The sequence below is a fragment of the Pleurodeles waltl genome, chromosome 10 (genome assembly GCF_031143425.1).
Source record: "Pleurodeles waltl isolate 20211129_DDA chromosome 10, aPleWal1.hap1.20221129, whole genome shotgun sequence".
In the NCBI taxonomy this organism is placed as follows: Eukaryota; Metazoa; Chordata; class Amphibia; order Caudata; family Salamandridae; genus Pleurodeles; species Pleurodeles waltl.
Window position 1 is genome coordinate 505,941,666 of NC_090449.1, and position 15,343 is coordinate 505,957,008.

The window sequence follows — 15,343 nt, forward strand, 5'->3', positions numbered from 1 at the left end:
TCGGGTTCTTGGAAGCAGGCAGTCACGGTCAGAGGGAGCCTCTGGATTCCCTCTGCAGGACTCGCTGTGGGGGCTCAGGGGGGTCAACTCTGGCTACTCACGGGCTCGCAGTCGCCGGGGAGTCCTCCCTGCAGTGTTGTTTCTCCGCAGGTCGAGCCGGGGGCGTCGGGTGCAGAGTGGAAAGTCTCACGCTTCCGGTGGGAAAACGTGCAGTCCTTTAAAAGTTGTTTCTTAGACAAGACAAGACACGTTTCAGTCTTTGTGGAACAGGGCCGCTGTCTCCAGGAGTTCTTGGTCCTTTTAGATGCAGGGTAGTCCTCTGAGGCTTCAGAGGTCGTTGGACCCTGGGGGACGCGTCGCTGTTGCAGTTTTTCTCGAAGTGGGGAGACAGGCCGGTAGGGCTGGGGCCAAAACAGTTGGTGTCTTCGTCTTCTCTGCAGGGCTTCAGGTCAGCAGTCCTTCTTCGTCTTCAGGTTGCAGGAATCTGATTTCTAGGTTCTGGGGAGCCCCTAAATACTGAATTTAGGGGTGTGTTTAGGTCTGGGAGGGCAGTAGCCAATGGCTTCTGTCCTTGAGGGTGGCTACACCCTCTTTGTGCCTCCTCCCTGAGGGGAGGGGGGCACATCCCTAATCCTATTGGGGGAATCCTCCAAAATCAAGATGGAGGATTTCTAAAGGCGGGGGTCACCTCAGCTCAGGACACCTTAGGGGCTGTCCTGACTGGTGGGTGACTCCTCCTTGTTTTTCTCATTATCTCCCCTGTACTTGCTGCCAAAAGTGGGGGCTCTGTCCAGGGGGCGGGCATCTCCACTAGCTGGAGTGCCCTGGGGCATTGGAACACGAAGCCTGAGCCTTTGAGGCTCAGTGCTAGGTGTTACAGTTCCTGCAGGGGGGAGGTGTGAAGCACCTCTACCCAGAGCAGGCTTTTGTTTCTGTCCTCAGAGAGCACAAAGGCCCTCACCACATGGGGTCAGAAACTCGTCTCTCAGCAGCAGGCTGGCACAGACAAGTCAGTCCTGCACTGAATAATTGGGTAAAATACAGGGGGCATCTCTAAGATGCCCTCTGTGGGCATTTTTTTATAAATCCAACACTGGCATCAGTGTGGGTTTATTATTCTGAGAAGTTTGATACCAAACTTCCCAGTATTCAGTGTAGCCATTATGGAGCTGTGGAGTTCGTTTTTGACAAATTCCCAGACCATATACTTAATATGGCCACAACTTTACGTACAATGTCTAAGAATAGACTTAGGCCCTCATTCTTAACTTGGCGGTCGGCGGAGAGGCGGCGGTCGGACCGCGAACAGACCGGCGGTCCAAAAAATGGCATTCTGACCGCGGCGGTCACCGCCGCGATCGACCGCCACTTCCCCACTCCGACCGCCACGGCGGTCATGACCGACGGGCTGGAGTTTGCACACTCCGGCCCGGCGGTCGACCCAAGACCGCCAACCGTATCATGACCCTGCTTACCGCCGCGGTTTTTGGCGGTCGGGAACCGCCATGCGAACCATGGCGGTAGGCACTATCGGGGCCAGGGAATTCCTTCCCTGGCACTGATAGGGGTCTCCCCCACCCCCCACTGCCCCCCACGAGTCCTCCCCCCACACCCTCCACCCCCCTGCCACCCCCCAGAGGTGGTACGAACCCCCTGCCCCCCCCACCCCGACATGCACATACACGCACCCCGACATGCACGCACCCCCAACATGCACATATGCACACCCCCTACACACACACATACACAACGGGGGCACATACCCGCACACATACATGCCGACATGCGCACCCGCCGAACTACACACATTGCCCAAAGGCACAGCAGCACCCCCCGCCCGCATGCACGCACTCACACACCCCCTCTACACACCCCCATGCACGCACACATCACACAACACCCCCCCACCCCCTCCCCTCACGGACGATCAACTTACCTTGTGCGTTGGTCCTCCGGGAGGCGACGGGAGCCATAGGGACGTGACCGCCAACAGAAGACCGCCAACAGAAGACCGCCACACAGAAATGTGGGTCGTAATTCTGGGGGCGGTGTTCTGCTGGCGTGGCGGTGGAGGTTGACCAGTCTCCACTTTCCCGCCGACCGCCAGTGTGGCTGCTGGCGGTATTCCGGCGGAACGCTCCCAGCGGTCGGAATACGCGCAGCGGCATACCGCCGCGGTCGGCGGTCTTTACCGCGGCGGTAACTCGGCGGTCTTGCGAAAAGACCGCCAAGGTCAGAATGAGGGCCTTAGACACTGTAGGGGCATATTGCTCATGCAGCTGTGCCCTCACCTGTGGTATAGTGCACCCTGCCTGAGGGCTGTAAGGCCTGCTAGAGGGGTGACTTACCTATGCCACAGGCAGTATTTTGTGTGCATGGCATCCTGAGGGGGGGTGCCATGTCGGCTTTGCCTTTTTCTCCCCACCAACACACACAATCTGCAATGGCAGTGTGCATGTGTTAGGTGAGGGGTCCCTTAGGGTGGCACAACATATGCTGCAGCCCTTATGGACCTTCCCTGGTCACAGGGCCCTTGGTACCACTGGTACCTTTTACAAGGGACTTATCTGTGTGCCAGGGGTGTTCCAATTGTGGAAACAATGGTACATTTCAGGTGAAAGAACACTGGTACTGGGGCCTGGTTAGCAGGGTCCCAGCACACTTCTCAGTCAAGTCAGCATCAGTATCAGGCAAAAAGTGAGGGGTAACTGCAACAGGGAGCCATTTCCTCACATGTGGCAAGAAAAGTCTAGTTAGGAATTTTCAACGCCAATAGCTCTAACTCAAGCAAATGCAAAACCCATTGCATTGCAAATGCTTGTGTTGTATAGCTGCTTACTGTTTGAGCACTATGTTGTCTGCACTATCATTACACTGTATAAATTGCACAGTGTTCCTACAAAGCAAATCAATTTTTTGTGGGAACAAAGAGAAACGTGTCATGTATTGATTTTTAATATTATTTGATAAGAGATGAATGATTCAACTGAGCTGTGTACCTCGTAAGCATATGAAAAGTATTGTGATAAGTGAGTCCCAGGGGACAATGGTTGCATTCTAATAAGACCACATTTTTCTGCAACACTGGGAACTGGAAACTAAGCCTGCTGGTAGTTAAGACTCAAGCACCGGTTGGCCGAGTAAAAAGTTGGCAATACATTTGTGGGCCTTCTGAGAAGCTGACATTAGATGGCAGATTTGTGAACTGACACTAGTGAGCAGTGTGACAAGCTTTCACGGATGGTCACTGTCAGTGTTGCTGGAATCATTTTCAGAGCGGGGCTGCTCTGATCATGTTACATGACAGAACTCATAGGGATTTTGAAAACTCCAAGCATCATACAAAGAAAAGGTGTAGCAAATGAGTTGTGTCCATTTGTGGTAAGGGTGTGGTATGTAGCAGATGGTGTATTTTGGAGCACACTGTCACAGATATAAAGAATGCTGCTGTAGCGGTCTGTCATTTACACACAGCACATTCTCCATTGAATGGCCGCTACATTTTCAATGACATACAATTTTACTGACAAAACAAACCCTATAGCGCATAAAGAATAATATGCAGAAATCAGTTTTCAACTAATATTTGTAATTTGTGCATCAACAAGTAGACCATCACAGAGTCCACTGTGTGAATTGTTAACTGATTGTGTTAATTGTTAACCTTGCATGGGTGAGAACTACTGGCTTTGCCTTTGCTTGTTAATTTGTGGTTTCTACACATGCAAGTTACACACTCGAAGTTTGTAGCCACCTTTAGCTGTAAAATAGAATATTTTCATTCATGTGATGTGTATGATGTCTGTTCCGGGACACACTGTTTTATGTGACAAAATTGTGCTTTGTTCATGCTATTTTTATAGTCTTTCAAGGGTTGACTTGCACAGCCCTAAAACCTACCACATCCTTCCCGAAACCTGTACGATAATGATGGCACGAGGACTCGTGAAGTTTATATGACAAATAATATGAGGTTAGAAACATGCATTACTTACAGTGCTTAGAAGCACAGGCATGTGGCATGAAGTACTGCCAGTGCGTCATTTGAGCCAGTGGTTTCCAGGGCTTGGTACCAGCACTTCATTTTTAACACTGGGACTTGTGACTGACAGCTAAGTGCTGGCGCTACTTGTCTAATTTTGTGGTCAGCACAACCGTTGTTTACTAATCCTATGTAGATTAAAATTGATTAATACCTACCATCCAAAGCTATAGGAATAGCTTGGGTGGCTGGTATTAGTTATTTTTAATGTATAAAAGTTTGATTTGTCATTAGTAGCGCTGACACAGGCAATGGGGAGGTGCCTCCTGACAAGCGCCCTGGCATGTATGTTTTTTTCACAAATGAAGTACTTAGTACTGTAGCGAAAGACTGGGTGATACTGTATCCCTCTACAGTGCTGTTCAATAGCTGGGTGGAAAGGAAAACAACCCACACTAAGAGACACTTTACATATTGTGCAGTGCCACGGATCCGGGGACAGCAGATAGTGGTAAACTCCTCTCATGCATTTCCCTATGAGATGGTAGCAGAGCTTCATCCCAGGGGCTGCCTGAAAGCCCAGAGCCAGTCTTCAAGAAGCACATGGGTAGTGAATGGGTGGGATTCACATTCTGGAGACAAATAGAATGGAAGCAGGATAAATGTTACTTCCACACGCACAAGACAACTCAGCCCACGCAGAGGGATTGCTCAAAAGTAAAGCTTAAAAGCATGGGTAAAACAGGTACACAATGCATGACACCCCCTCCATGCAGCCCGCAGGCTGTCTTGGATGGGCGCACACTAAAGAGACCCCACTCTGTGTCCGTGGCCAGCGCCAGAGCAGTGCGCCAGGCAGTGCTGTGACTGGATGTGGACCATGGTGTTGGGGGAAGAGGGGCTCGTGAGAGGCTCTATGTTGCTTTGAGGCAGCCCTGCACAATACTGCTTCTGGTGAGTGGGGCGTGGGGGAGGAACGAGCCGACCACACAGGGTTGAGATGAAGATGTAACAAAGCAGATGTTTCAGAAAGAACTTCCATCCACCGAGTGTCCTGGAGAGGTGCTGAGCACGGGGCACTTTTAGGAAATGAAGACCACACATACGGCCTACTCTATGCCTGAATTGTAAACATGGTGGATAGTGTCATTAATTTTAGTTAGGGCAACCAGGTTAGAAGTGTTCAAAGCAGTAGTCTTGATTTTTGCTATGAGGAGCAAGCGTGCTATTTTCTGAGGTTTTTTTTGTGGGGTGGTTTAGGAACCTCTCCGCCATACACTCTCCCCTCTCCTCTCTCTATCCCTCTAACACACTCACTGCTGCTGTAACTCCTGTAGCTTCTGTTCCAGTGCGTCACCCAGGCGGTGGGGGAGGTAGCACCTACTCATTCCCGGAATTCACAGGAGATATAGCCATAGTGCAACATGAGCGAGCACAGCAGAGGAAGATACATACAGGAGGGAGAGAGCTGGAAAAGACATGCACTCTCATAGAGTGTTTAAAGAATATGAAAAAAGTAGCACAGGGACAAACCCAAGGAGAGGAAGTGAAGCCTACATGTGCTAACAATTTAGAAGTAAACAAATGAAAATGACAATAAGGTCAACTAAGGGAAAGCAATGTGTGGGCTCTAAGCCAATGTGAGGTAACAAAATGTCTCACAACTATATTAGGTGAGACATAAAAACCTTACCCTAACATTTCTAATCCTGTCTATCCCAAACCCAGTTACCTCTATGATTGATTCTCTCACAGGCCTTCAAACCCATAAGAGGGGTCTTAGCCTCACTGCGGAGGGCTCTCCCCGTTGCCTCCCGCAGACTGTTGAGCTCGGGGCAGTGGTAAGGCGTGTCACTTTCACTGGAGGAACTTGATTCAGACTGTAGGGGGCTCCGGTGAGTTTTCTTGCTCAGCTCCTTCTGATTGGATGAGAACAATTTCACACCGGGTTCTTTTCCGCTGATGCAGGTTAAAAAGGTCTGGGAGCTTTCGCAGGCTGCAGGGACAAAAGAAATAGGAGAACATTTATCCAAGGGTATAGCAGAACATACTTCATTTTATGAAACTGTCCACTTACAAGTACAAACCTCAAAAAGGTAAGTGTTTGCTAAATATGTTTACAAATGCAGTCATCCTCTATAAAAGCAAAATCAATATTAAGGAGGGAAAAAACATACGGACAATTTTAAAGGGGTCATACTCACATTATCCCTCACTTTAACTTGACTGGTGAGCAGTACAGAGGTCGAAGTGGGCAGGATCGGATAATTTATTTTAAAAAACATCCCCCTACTCTATTTGAAACAACAGTCGCCCCGGGACAGTTCCGATATTAAATGCTTCAGCTGAAGTATAATTCAGGGAATCTCTTGTGCCGTGAAACCGCAGTCAGGCAGACAGCCAAGCAATAAACAAGCCGTCTTGCCAGGGTGCCTGCTTGTCTGAAAGAAATGCAACTGTGCACAATGGGTCAATCTGCAAATGTAAGGGGGGGATTTAGAGACCGTAATGACTTTAATTGATGAAATCACTTCAATCTTTGGGATGACAAAGATTCACTCTTTTTGATTGGTAGTGCAAGGGAGTTGCCAGCTGAGCTGTGGAGTGTGTGCTTTTAAGGGTGAGCTATACAAAAAAATGCATTAAGTGCATTCTGGGTATTACTGAAATCTATATTTTGTAAGCACCATTTTAGACTTTTTCGCATTTTGTAGCAGGCTATCTGTGTGTAATGCAAGTTTAAAATAATGACTTACATATTCACAGTTCTTTCTGTCATAGACAGGAAATCTGCAGCACTAAAAATACACAAGTCACTATTCTCCACTGTACTAGCCAAGATTTAATTCTGGGTCTATTTAGTTACATCCAGACCTCTGCAGTGCATTAACTAATACATATTTCATAATGTACTATAGTGCATTTACCACTGATTAACTTAACTTTTTTTAATGTATTGGTCATTTAAGCTGTGGACTAATTTATGTATAGTTATCTGATGGTGAAAGACCAAAAAAACGTACAGAATATGGTAATTCCTTTAGCGACACCTTTGACCCCGCCATCACACTCACTGACCCCACCCCCATTTTATACAGCATCACAGTTCCCATACCTTTTTTAATGCACTCCCACCGCTGCGGGTGAGGCCACGATAATAGTCGTTTCCGATCTGCATGTGGATGCATTAATTAATAATTAAAAACTAGGCCCTGACACTGGCAGAGATATTTCCCAACTTAATGGAGCTAGCTTTGAGCCAGAGACCACCCAAAGAAATTCTGAGGTTGATCCCTGTTCGCCATCTTGACAAATCTGCCAAGGCAAACTGTGAAACTACAGATCCATCTGCCGATCGCCACATCTAGTTAAGAGCATCGAAAGGTTAGTTGGGAGGGAATTAAGTGCATCTAGAGAGCCTTAAAAATGTTAGAGGGTTTATCCCTATTGATCTGGGTCACAAATGGCCAACCAGTCTGGAATATCAGGGGGCACACATTTTGCTGGCTGGCATTGCTGAAGGGAGCACTGTGTTGCTGTAAACGCATGCCTTCGGGTTTAAGTAACGACTAACATTACAAGAATCTACTTCACATTTGTGGTGTTTGTTTCAAAGCTTTGTACTCTTGTTTATTACTCATGCAACCAACATTTAGTTTATACTAAAGAGGACAGGGATATTGCGATACGGATATGCCTATAAGGTATACAGATGCAACAGGTATACAAGGTATGAGGTACACAAACTGTCTTTATACTTATGGTGCTGAATCCGCAATAATATTAGTAGAGAAAGACCACTCCAAAGAAACCCTGGTGTCCCTGCCAGATGTTTTTTTTTTTATCTCGGTATGTTTTTTTTTATTGTGGTCTTTTATTCTTATACAAGGGGAGCAGTAGAAGCTGTGAGCTCTTCCGCCCCAGTGTTCGGGGCAGTGGTACATGTTGCAACAACTTTTGCTGTACCTTTGGTTATTGAAGGAAGGTGGCAGGAAGGGGTCAGGGTTCAGGGAGCAAAGGATGTAACTACAGCCATTCTTCTTAAGGAAGTTGCTAAACTAGTAGGACAAGTGGTGTTAGGTTCTCGGAACGGTGTTTTACCACAAAATCAAGACCATAATATCACCTTCAGAAACAGTGCCAAGGTGCAGTTAATAAGAGCAGATCTACACGTACTTTGGTGATATTTCAGGAATTAAATTTATGGTTACGATATACAGGTAGAACGATATTTCAGAGGTCAATATTGTGACATACAATCTCTGGCAAGAGTGTGTTAAATGGTTAATTATGATTTTCTGTTAACATGATATGAAACTGAAAGAATTGTCGGCGAGTCTCGTTTGAGTTGAAAGTCTGAAATAGTTCTTGGGTCGGACACTAGGAAAGAATTTATTCCAGCGAGTCACAAGACTTAAAAACTGGAACATCAAACTGTAGGGCGGAGAAAGGGGAGAGTTAGAACATTCAAATGACTGAGAGATCAAGGAGACTGTAGGATGAAGGGAGTGAATTACTAGTAAAATAGAGGAGGAACCAATAGCAATGGAGCACGTGTTGACAGTAAATTTGGATGACACTGCACCAGCCCTTCAGGTACTCGTAAGAGACGGTCTGACGTTATTGACTCTGCTCCAGCCCTATAGCCTTTTCAAAGGCGCAAACCAACATGAGCGGCTCGCGGTGCATTGCAGGGGCAGGGCGGCACTCTGGAGGGAATACATTTTTTTTAAAAAATACACTTACCTTCACTCGCCGCCTCCACCACCACGTCGCTCCTCGGCTTTAGGGACAGGCTCCCAGCCTGCTCTGCAGCCAATCCTGACGCTGCTCCGAGCAGCCTTAGGATTGGCTGGGAGCGCCCAGGCAGAATGGGAGCCTGTGCTTGCTCTCTCCAGCCCGGGAACGCAGTGCCCTAGTGGAGGAGCTGCGCCTGCAAACAAATCAAGATAACACCCCTGCTACCTTCTAGGTCAATCCAACTCTGAGCTGGTGTGTTATATGACTATGGAAGGAATCACAAGTTGTTCCACTCAAGTTCTACTTGGAAATCAGAACAAGAACTAGTAGAATGCAAAGAATAAAACCAGGAAAGAACAGTTTATTCAGGTGTCACCCACTCCAACTCAAGAGCTCTGCTCTTGAATATATATATATTTTTTAAACGTATTTTATTGGTTTTCAATACAACACATGTAACACAATGTATTCCCCCCAAGGAGGGCCATGGAGCTCAATAATAATGTGCCTTGTCGATCTTTGTCGGCAGTTCGTATCTCTTGTTCTACAGTTATCGGTGCTTGACATGCCATTAACACATTCTACTGGATCACAGCATGCGCATAAGCATCCATTAAAGACTCAATGGACCAAGTTTTATAGAATGACAAAGGAGAAATTCTCGACCAGTCTATGATACGAGCCTCCCCTTGAGAGGATCAAACTCCTCCCCTTCCCCCTCCCTCCACGCTTGTCACTTGTGTGCCTAGTTATTTTGGTATGTCCAATGTGTGTACCCGGGGCCCCGCTCTTGCTTTCCATGTCATTGCAATTTCTCGTTTGGCTAAGACCAAAGCCAGATCTTAGAATTGATTTGTGTTTTTATGTTTGGCCTGTCGGTGATATCCTCCTAACAGACAATGGGCCTGATTACAACTTTGGAGGAGGTGTTAATCCGTCCCAAAAGTGACGGTAAAGTGACGGATATGCCACCAGCCGTATTACGAGTCCATTATATCCTATGGAACTCGTAATACGGCTGGTGGTATATCCGTCACTTTACAGTCACTTTTGGGACGGATTAACACCTCCTCCAAAGTTGTAATCAGGCCCAATGTCTGGGATCATTAGGTATCTCCTGCTCAATAGTTTCAGTAAGTTGCTCCGTGATCGTGTGCCAGTACTCGCGCAATGTTGGACAGTGCCAAAACATGTGAATGAATTCAGCCCCTTCCTCCCCACTTCGTGGACACCTGGCCTCTGTCGCCCCATAGTGTCTCCTAATCCTACCCAGGGTCAAATATGCTCTGTGTAAAACATAGATGCTGATCAATTTGAATTGGGCATTCCTAGAGGCTCGCGGGGTCCAAGTCAGGATTTCCTCCCAGTCCGTGTCCTCGATGGAAGACCCCAAGGCTGCTTCCCACTTTTGCTTAAGAACAGTCAGCGGTTGACACATCGTAGTCCTTATTTTTCTGTAAAGGCAGGTCACTGCCCTATGTGTCCCCGTGAAGCTCACCAGGTATTGAGACACCTCTGATATGGATGATTCCGTTCTCCCAGTCTGCCAGTTTCGGTCCATCGTATCAGTGATTGCCCTGTTGAGCAGGAAATGCCCTGCAGGAATTTGATATCGGACTCAGAAGTCTTTGAAGGGTAGCAGGTAGTCGGCTTCGTACAGGGTGCCCAAGGTAGTTGCTCCTGTCACCTCCCACCTCAGACGTCTTCCCCAGTCCCCTCTATATGGCAGTGTCAGTAGACACCTTAGTGGTGTCTCCGGTGCATAAGGCCTAAGACACCAGGTTTTATGGAGTTGACGCTGCCAACATTTATGGATCACTTTTAATTCATGGGGTCCAGAGGCTGATGGGGAGCCGAGGTGAAAGATGACCCTGGTCAGAGAGAGTAGGTCAGGGGTGAAAGCCATAACCTCGTGATCTTGCACCGTGCGGCTCGTCATCCATCTGGTCAGCCATTGGATCTGACTTGCTAGATAATAAGCTTCAAAATCAGGGGCGGCCAGTCTTCCCTCCTCGAGTGGGCGTTGCAGTACCGTGAGTGCCAGTCTTCGTCTGCCTGTTCCCCATATAAATCTCATAATCATAGAGTTCAATTCTTTAAAGAAGGCATTCGTGATCCATACTGGTAAGGTCGTAAAAAGATACAGCAGAAGGGGCAGCACAATCATCTTCAGAAGTGCCACCCTGCCTGCGACTGAAATATCAGGGTAGCCCAGAATGCCATGGATCCCCGAATGCTCCTCAAAGCTTGCTGTATTTTGCCCTTAAACAGGTCTCGGGCATTGTGATAGACTTGAACTCCCAGCTATGTCAGGTGTCTAGGTTCCCACTGAAGGTCTCCAAGGCCTGGGGGGGGGGGGCAGTCCTTCCCTACATTGTTGGAAATAAGCTGGGTTTTTGCCAATTTACTTTCAGCCCAGATAGATCGCCAAACTTCTTTAACAATTTGTGAGCTCTCTGCAGACCATCCCCCGCATCCCTCAAAAAGAGTAGGAGGTCATCTGGGTACAGTGCAATATGGTGGGTTTGCCCTGCAAGGGTGATACCCTCGTAGGCTCTTCCTGCTCTGGCTATACAAGCTAATGGTTCTATTGCTAATGCAAAGAGTAGAGGGGAGAGAGGACAGCCCTGCCTAGTTCCCCTAGCCACCCTGTAGCTTTCCGTGATAGTGTTGCCTGTGCAAACTCTGGCTGTTGGTTCACTGTACAACAGTCTCGTCCAGGCTATGAACCTGTCTCCCAGCTCAAATTTGCGAAGTACTTCATATAAATGGCACCATTCCAGGCTATTGAAGGCTTTTTCAAAGTCAACGGCAAAGATCATCGCCTCTTGCCTGTCATAGCCATCTTTATGAAGTAAAGCAAAAAAGCGTTGTATGTTCATCGCCGTTTGGCGTCCTGGGATAAACCAAGCCTGGTCAATGTGTATCAGTTGCGGCATATGGTGCATGAGGCGCAGCGCCAATATCTTACTTAATATCTTATAATCTACTGACAACATCGTGAGAGGACAGTAGGAAGCCACATTTGTGTGGATTTTTCCAGGTTTCAGCAATGGGATGATCAGGGCTTCTCGGGCAGATGCAGGGAGGGTCTGACATACAGTAGCCTCCTCATAGACAGCAACTAGTCGTGGCCCCAATTTGGACAGATATGTTGAATAGAATTCTATTGGTTCTATTGGCAACCTATCTGGACCAGGTGTTTTATTACGCGCAATACTGGCTATGGCCTCTTTCACCTCTGCTACAGTGATCGGTGCCCCCAGTTCTGTTGCATCCTGGTCCGACACAGTAGGGAGGGAAAGATGTTGCAGAAAGACATGTATCTCGTCGTCTGTTGGGTGTACCTTACTGGTGTATAGGTCAGCATAGTATTTGCGAAACTCGTCATTAATTGCAGACTGGGAGCTAATGCTATATCCCTCAGGATGAGTGAGTTCAACTATAACAGAGCCTCTTTTCGCTGGGTTCCCCAACCATACCAACAAGGAACTTGCACAGTCTCCCTCTGCGTGTGTTCGTGCCAAAAAGGCCTTATAATCATAACAGTGCAAACGGTCCATTGCCACTGACGTTGTCTCTCGCGCAGTCAGGAGTGACGCGTGGAGCTCCGGAGCATTGGGGCATTTCTGTTCTATTTTCCGCTGCTCCTGTTTAGCTACTTCTATATCTCCGAGCAGGTCCCGACGTACGCCGGCCGTGGCTGAGAGACAATTCCCTCTAATAACTACTTTCAACGCGTTCCTCTCTACTAGTTTTGAGGTCGCCGATCCCTCATTATTCTCGAAGTAAGTGTCTATTGCTGTAACAATGGTGTGTTTAAAGGCCTCATCTTCTAGTAAAGATGGTTGGAGTCGCCATGTAGGGCTTGGCGTTCGTATTCGGGACCACCCTAGTGTAAGGAGTAGAGGGGTTATGGTCAGAAATTGTACGGGTCAGGTATTCGCTCATATGTGCTAGCTCATGTATCTGTGGTGTACAGAGGAAGGTGTCCAACCTGACATGTAGATCATGGATAGGTGAATAGAATGAATAGTCTCTGTCATCTATGTGTTGGATGCACCAAGTATCTACTAGTCCCCAGTGTTGTTGCCATGCTCGGTACATTTGGGTTGTTCTAGTAGTTGGGGACAAAGGTAGGGGGTGCGACCTATCCAAAGTCATGTCTGCTATACAATTAAAGTCCCCTCCCAACAGTATCGGTCCTGTTAAATGCATTGCTAGCCATGCCGACATGGAGGCCAGAAATCCCCCCTGATCTGTGTTGGGGCCATAGACGCTACCTAGAGTTATCTCTCTCCCGTCCAATTTTACGGTAATGATAGTGTAGCGGCCTAGTGGGTCACTGATGGTCGTCGTGTGTTGATATGGTACCCCGGGCTTGACCTATATCAAGGTCCCTCTGGCAAAGGCGATATAGGTGGTATAGTATACCTGACCCAGTCAATGCTTCTGAAGCGCGCGGCCCTCAATAATATCTAGATGTGTCTCTTGGAGCATTGCTATTTGGATTCCCCGTCTATTGAGGAAGGAGAGTACCTTATGGCGTTTAGCATTGGAACATATCCCCCTAACATTCCACATGAGGAATTTTAGATTTAATGGAGTACCCATTTGCCAAGTCTCGTTCAGTCGCAGTGACTCTATCCATCAGACGCTTGTGGTGATCTCGTAGGAGGCCCTGATCTATACTCAGCGTTTCTATCTTGACTTCCAATGCTGTCTGGGAGGCCGCGATGGCTTGAAGCACGTCCTGAAGCGTCGGCGTGGCAGACGCTGTCTCTGGGGCAAGGTGCGCGACCGGGTCCACTGCCTCCGTGCGTGGTCTTGGTCGTAAGGGGCCCCTCATGTCGCAGTCTCTTTTTTGAGGGCCTTCCCCATTCGGAGTTCCCCACTGCAGGTGGGACTGATTTCCAGGGGTGATTCTCTTAGTCCTGGTTCGTGCTCTGGGGCTGCGCTGTGGTGATCAGCATTCTCTTGAGGCAGATTGTTCACCTAGTCTGAGCAGGTCTTTCAAGGCGCTGTGTGTCTCAAATTTGAATATATGTTCTATCTGTGCTGTTTCCGATTAACTTGCACTCCTATTTTCATAGCTGGGGAGAACTCCTCCCTGTGGCCCCAGTAGTGCCCCGGGGCCTCTGTAATTACCTCTCCGTACAGCTAATATCCTCTCTACACCAAATCTCCTGTCCTCTGTCAGAGAACTTTGCAACCAACTCTAGCAGTCGTGTCACCACTCCCGGGAAACTTGGGGGCCTGTCGTAGTACACTGGTCCCTGCTCCGTATGCTCATCAGCTGGTTTTGGCAATGGGCCGGTAATATGCACCCATTTATGGTTCTAGCATTGCTCCTGTGCACCTCCTCTGTCTATGAGAACCTTTCAGGGTGTCCTCACCCCCTTCTGAGTTCCATGCCCCTCCTCGCTAGGGTGCCAGCGGCGCACCGGGTGTCAGTCTCTGTGTGGGCCTGTCAAGGATATCTCCCCCACTCAGGGTCGTGGGTCTCCAGCGGTGCGTGCAGTTCGGAGCCCCACCGTCATGTCCCCTTCTTACCGGCAAGGTCTCAGTAGGCACGGGCCTTCCGCAACACCATCAGCGCTCTCTGCCTCCATACGTTTCGGTTTGGACTTACCCGGTTCACTGAGGCTTGGGCGCTACACTCGCAGAGGCGTTGTCTCGATGTTCAGGGCACGCTGGTCTCTGGTGCTGTCTCCAGTGCTTGCGTCAGCGCCTCCTCAGGTTTTCTGCCATCTCCACTCCTCGCTGGGGGTGGGCGCTCGGTTTCCCTCACTTGGACATAGACAATATGATGTTGTGCTATATTTGACAACCTTACGACATGATGTGCCGTTTTACTTTATAAGGCCTTGAGAAAGCCCTAGGTGGACTGACCATAGAGGGCGAAGCACGTGTCGGCTGTTTCTTAGTTTCGCAAATTTTAAATCCAATTTCCTGACAACTCTGGAATTGATGAATAAAGACTACTTTTTTAACACTGAGGAGACTGTATTGAGAATTTTTCTCTCCAACCTCTCTGGGTTCTCATTCTCAACCAGTTCATGATTTCCATTTTCCAAAAAAAAGGGGGAATTTTGAGTACCCACCAACAAATTTGTCATAAGCTAAAGGGCATTTACACAGGAAGGAAACTTGGACCTTCGTTTTTCTTAGGGTTAAAGACATATATTTTGCATGGGTCTCATTACTGTGATTGCAGTGTAATTTATGTCCACTCATTGAAATAATGGGGGACGATTAGTGTGACCACAAATCCATACATTTCATGGACTGTCCATTCTTCCTTTCCCAAGTCCTTGCCCGTCCACATCTGTTTTACAGACGTGTTCTTAATTATGGTAATTGCACTGAGAGTGGCAGGCCTGGGATCAGCCAGACCTAGAAACAGCCACGCAATGTCCACTGCTTACAGGAAAAGAGGAACATTGGCAGGCCCATCTGCAGCTGCCCCCTAGGACAGCAGGCCCTGTGAGTGCAGTGGGGGTAGAGAGACGCCACAAAAAACAAGATATTTTGTAACTGTCAGCTTAATATAATGCATACACCTTAGGTGAACAGTAAACTCAAGTTAATCTGTCAGAAGAGCAAAGCACTGTGAATATG

At 48.0% G+C, this 15,343-nt stretch overlaps 1 protein-coding gene across 1 annotated transcript in view; it reads right to left on the reverse strand.

Annotated features, from left to right (window-relative positions):
- Positions 1-15,343, reverse strand: part of LOC138261672 (uncharacterized) — a 229,051-nt gene that overhangs the window by 67,603 nt on the left and 146,105 nt on the right. The window contains exon 3 of the mRNA XM_069210908.1: positions 5,715-5,978. Within this exon, the coding sequence (XP_069067009.1) occupies positions 5,715-5,978 (264 nt within the window). The remainder of the gene's footprint in view (positions 1-5,714; positions 5,979-15,343) is intronic.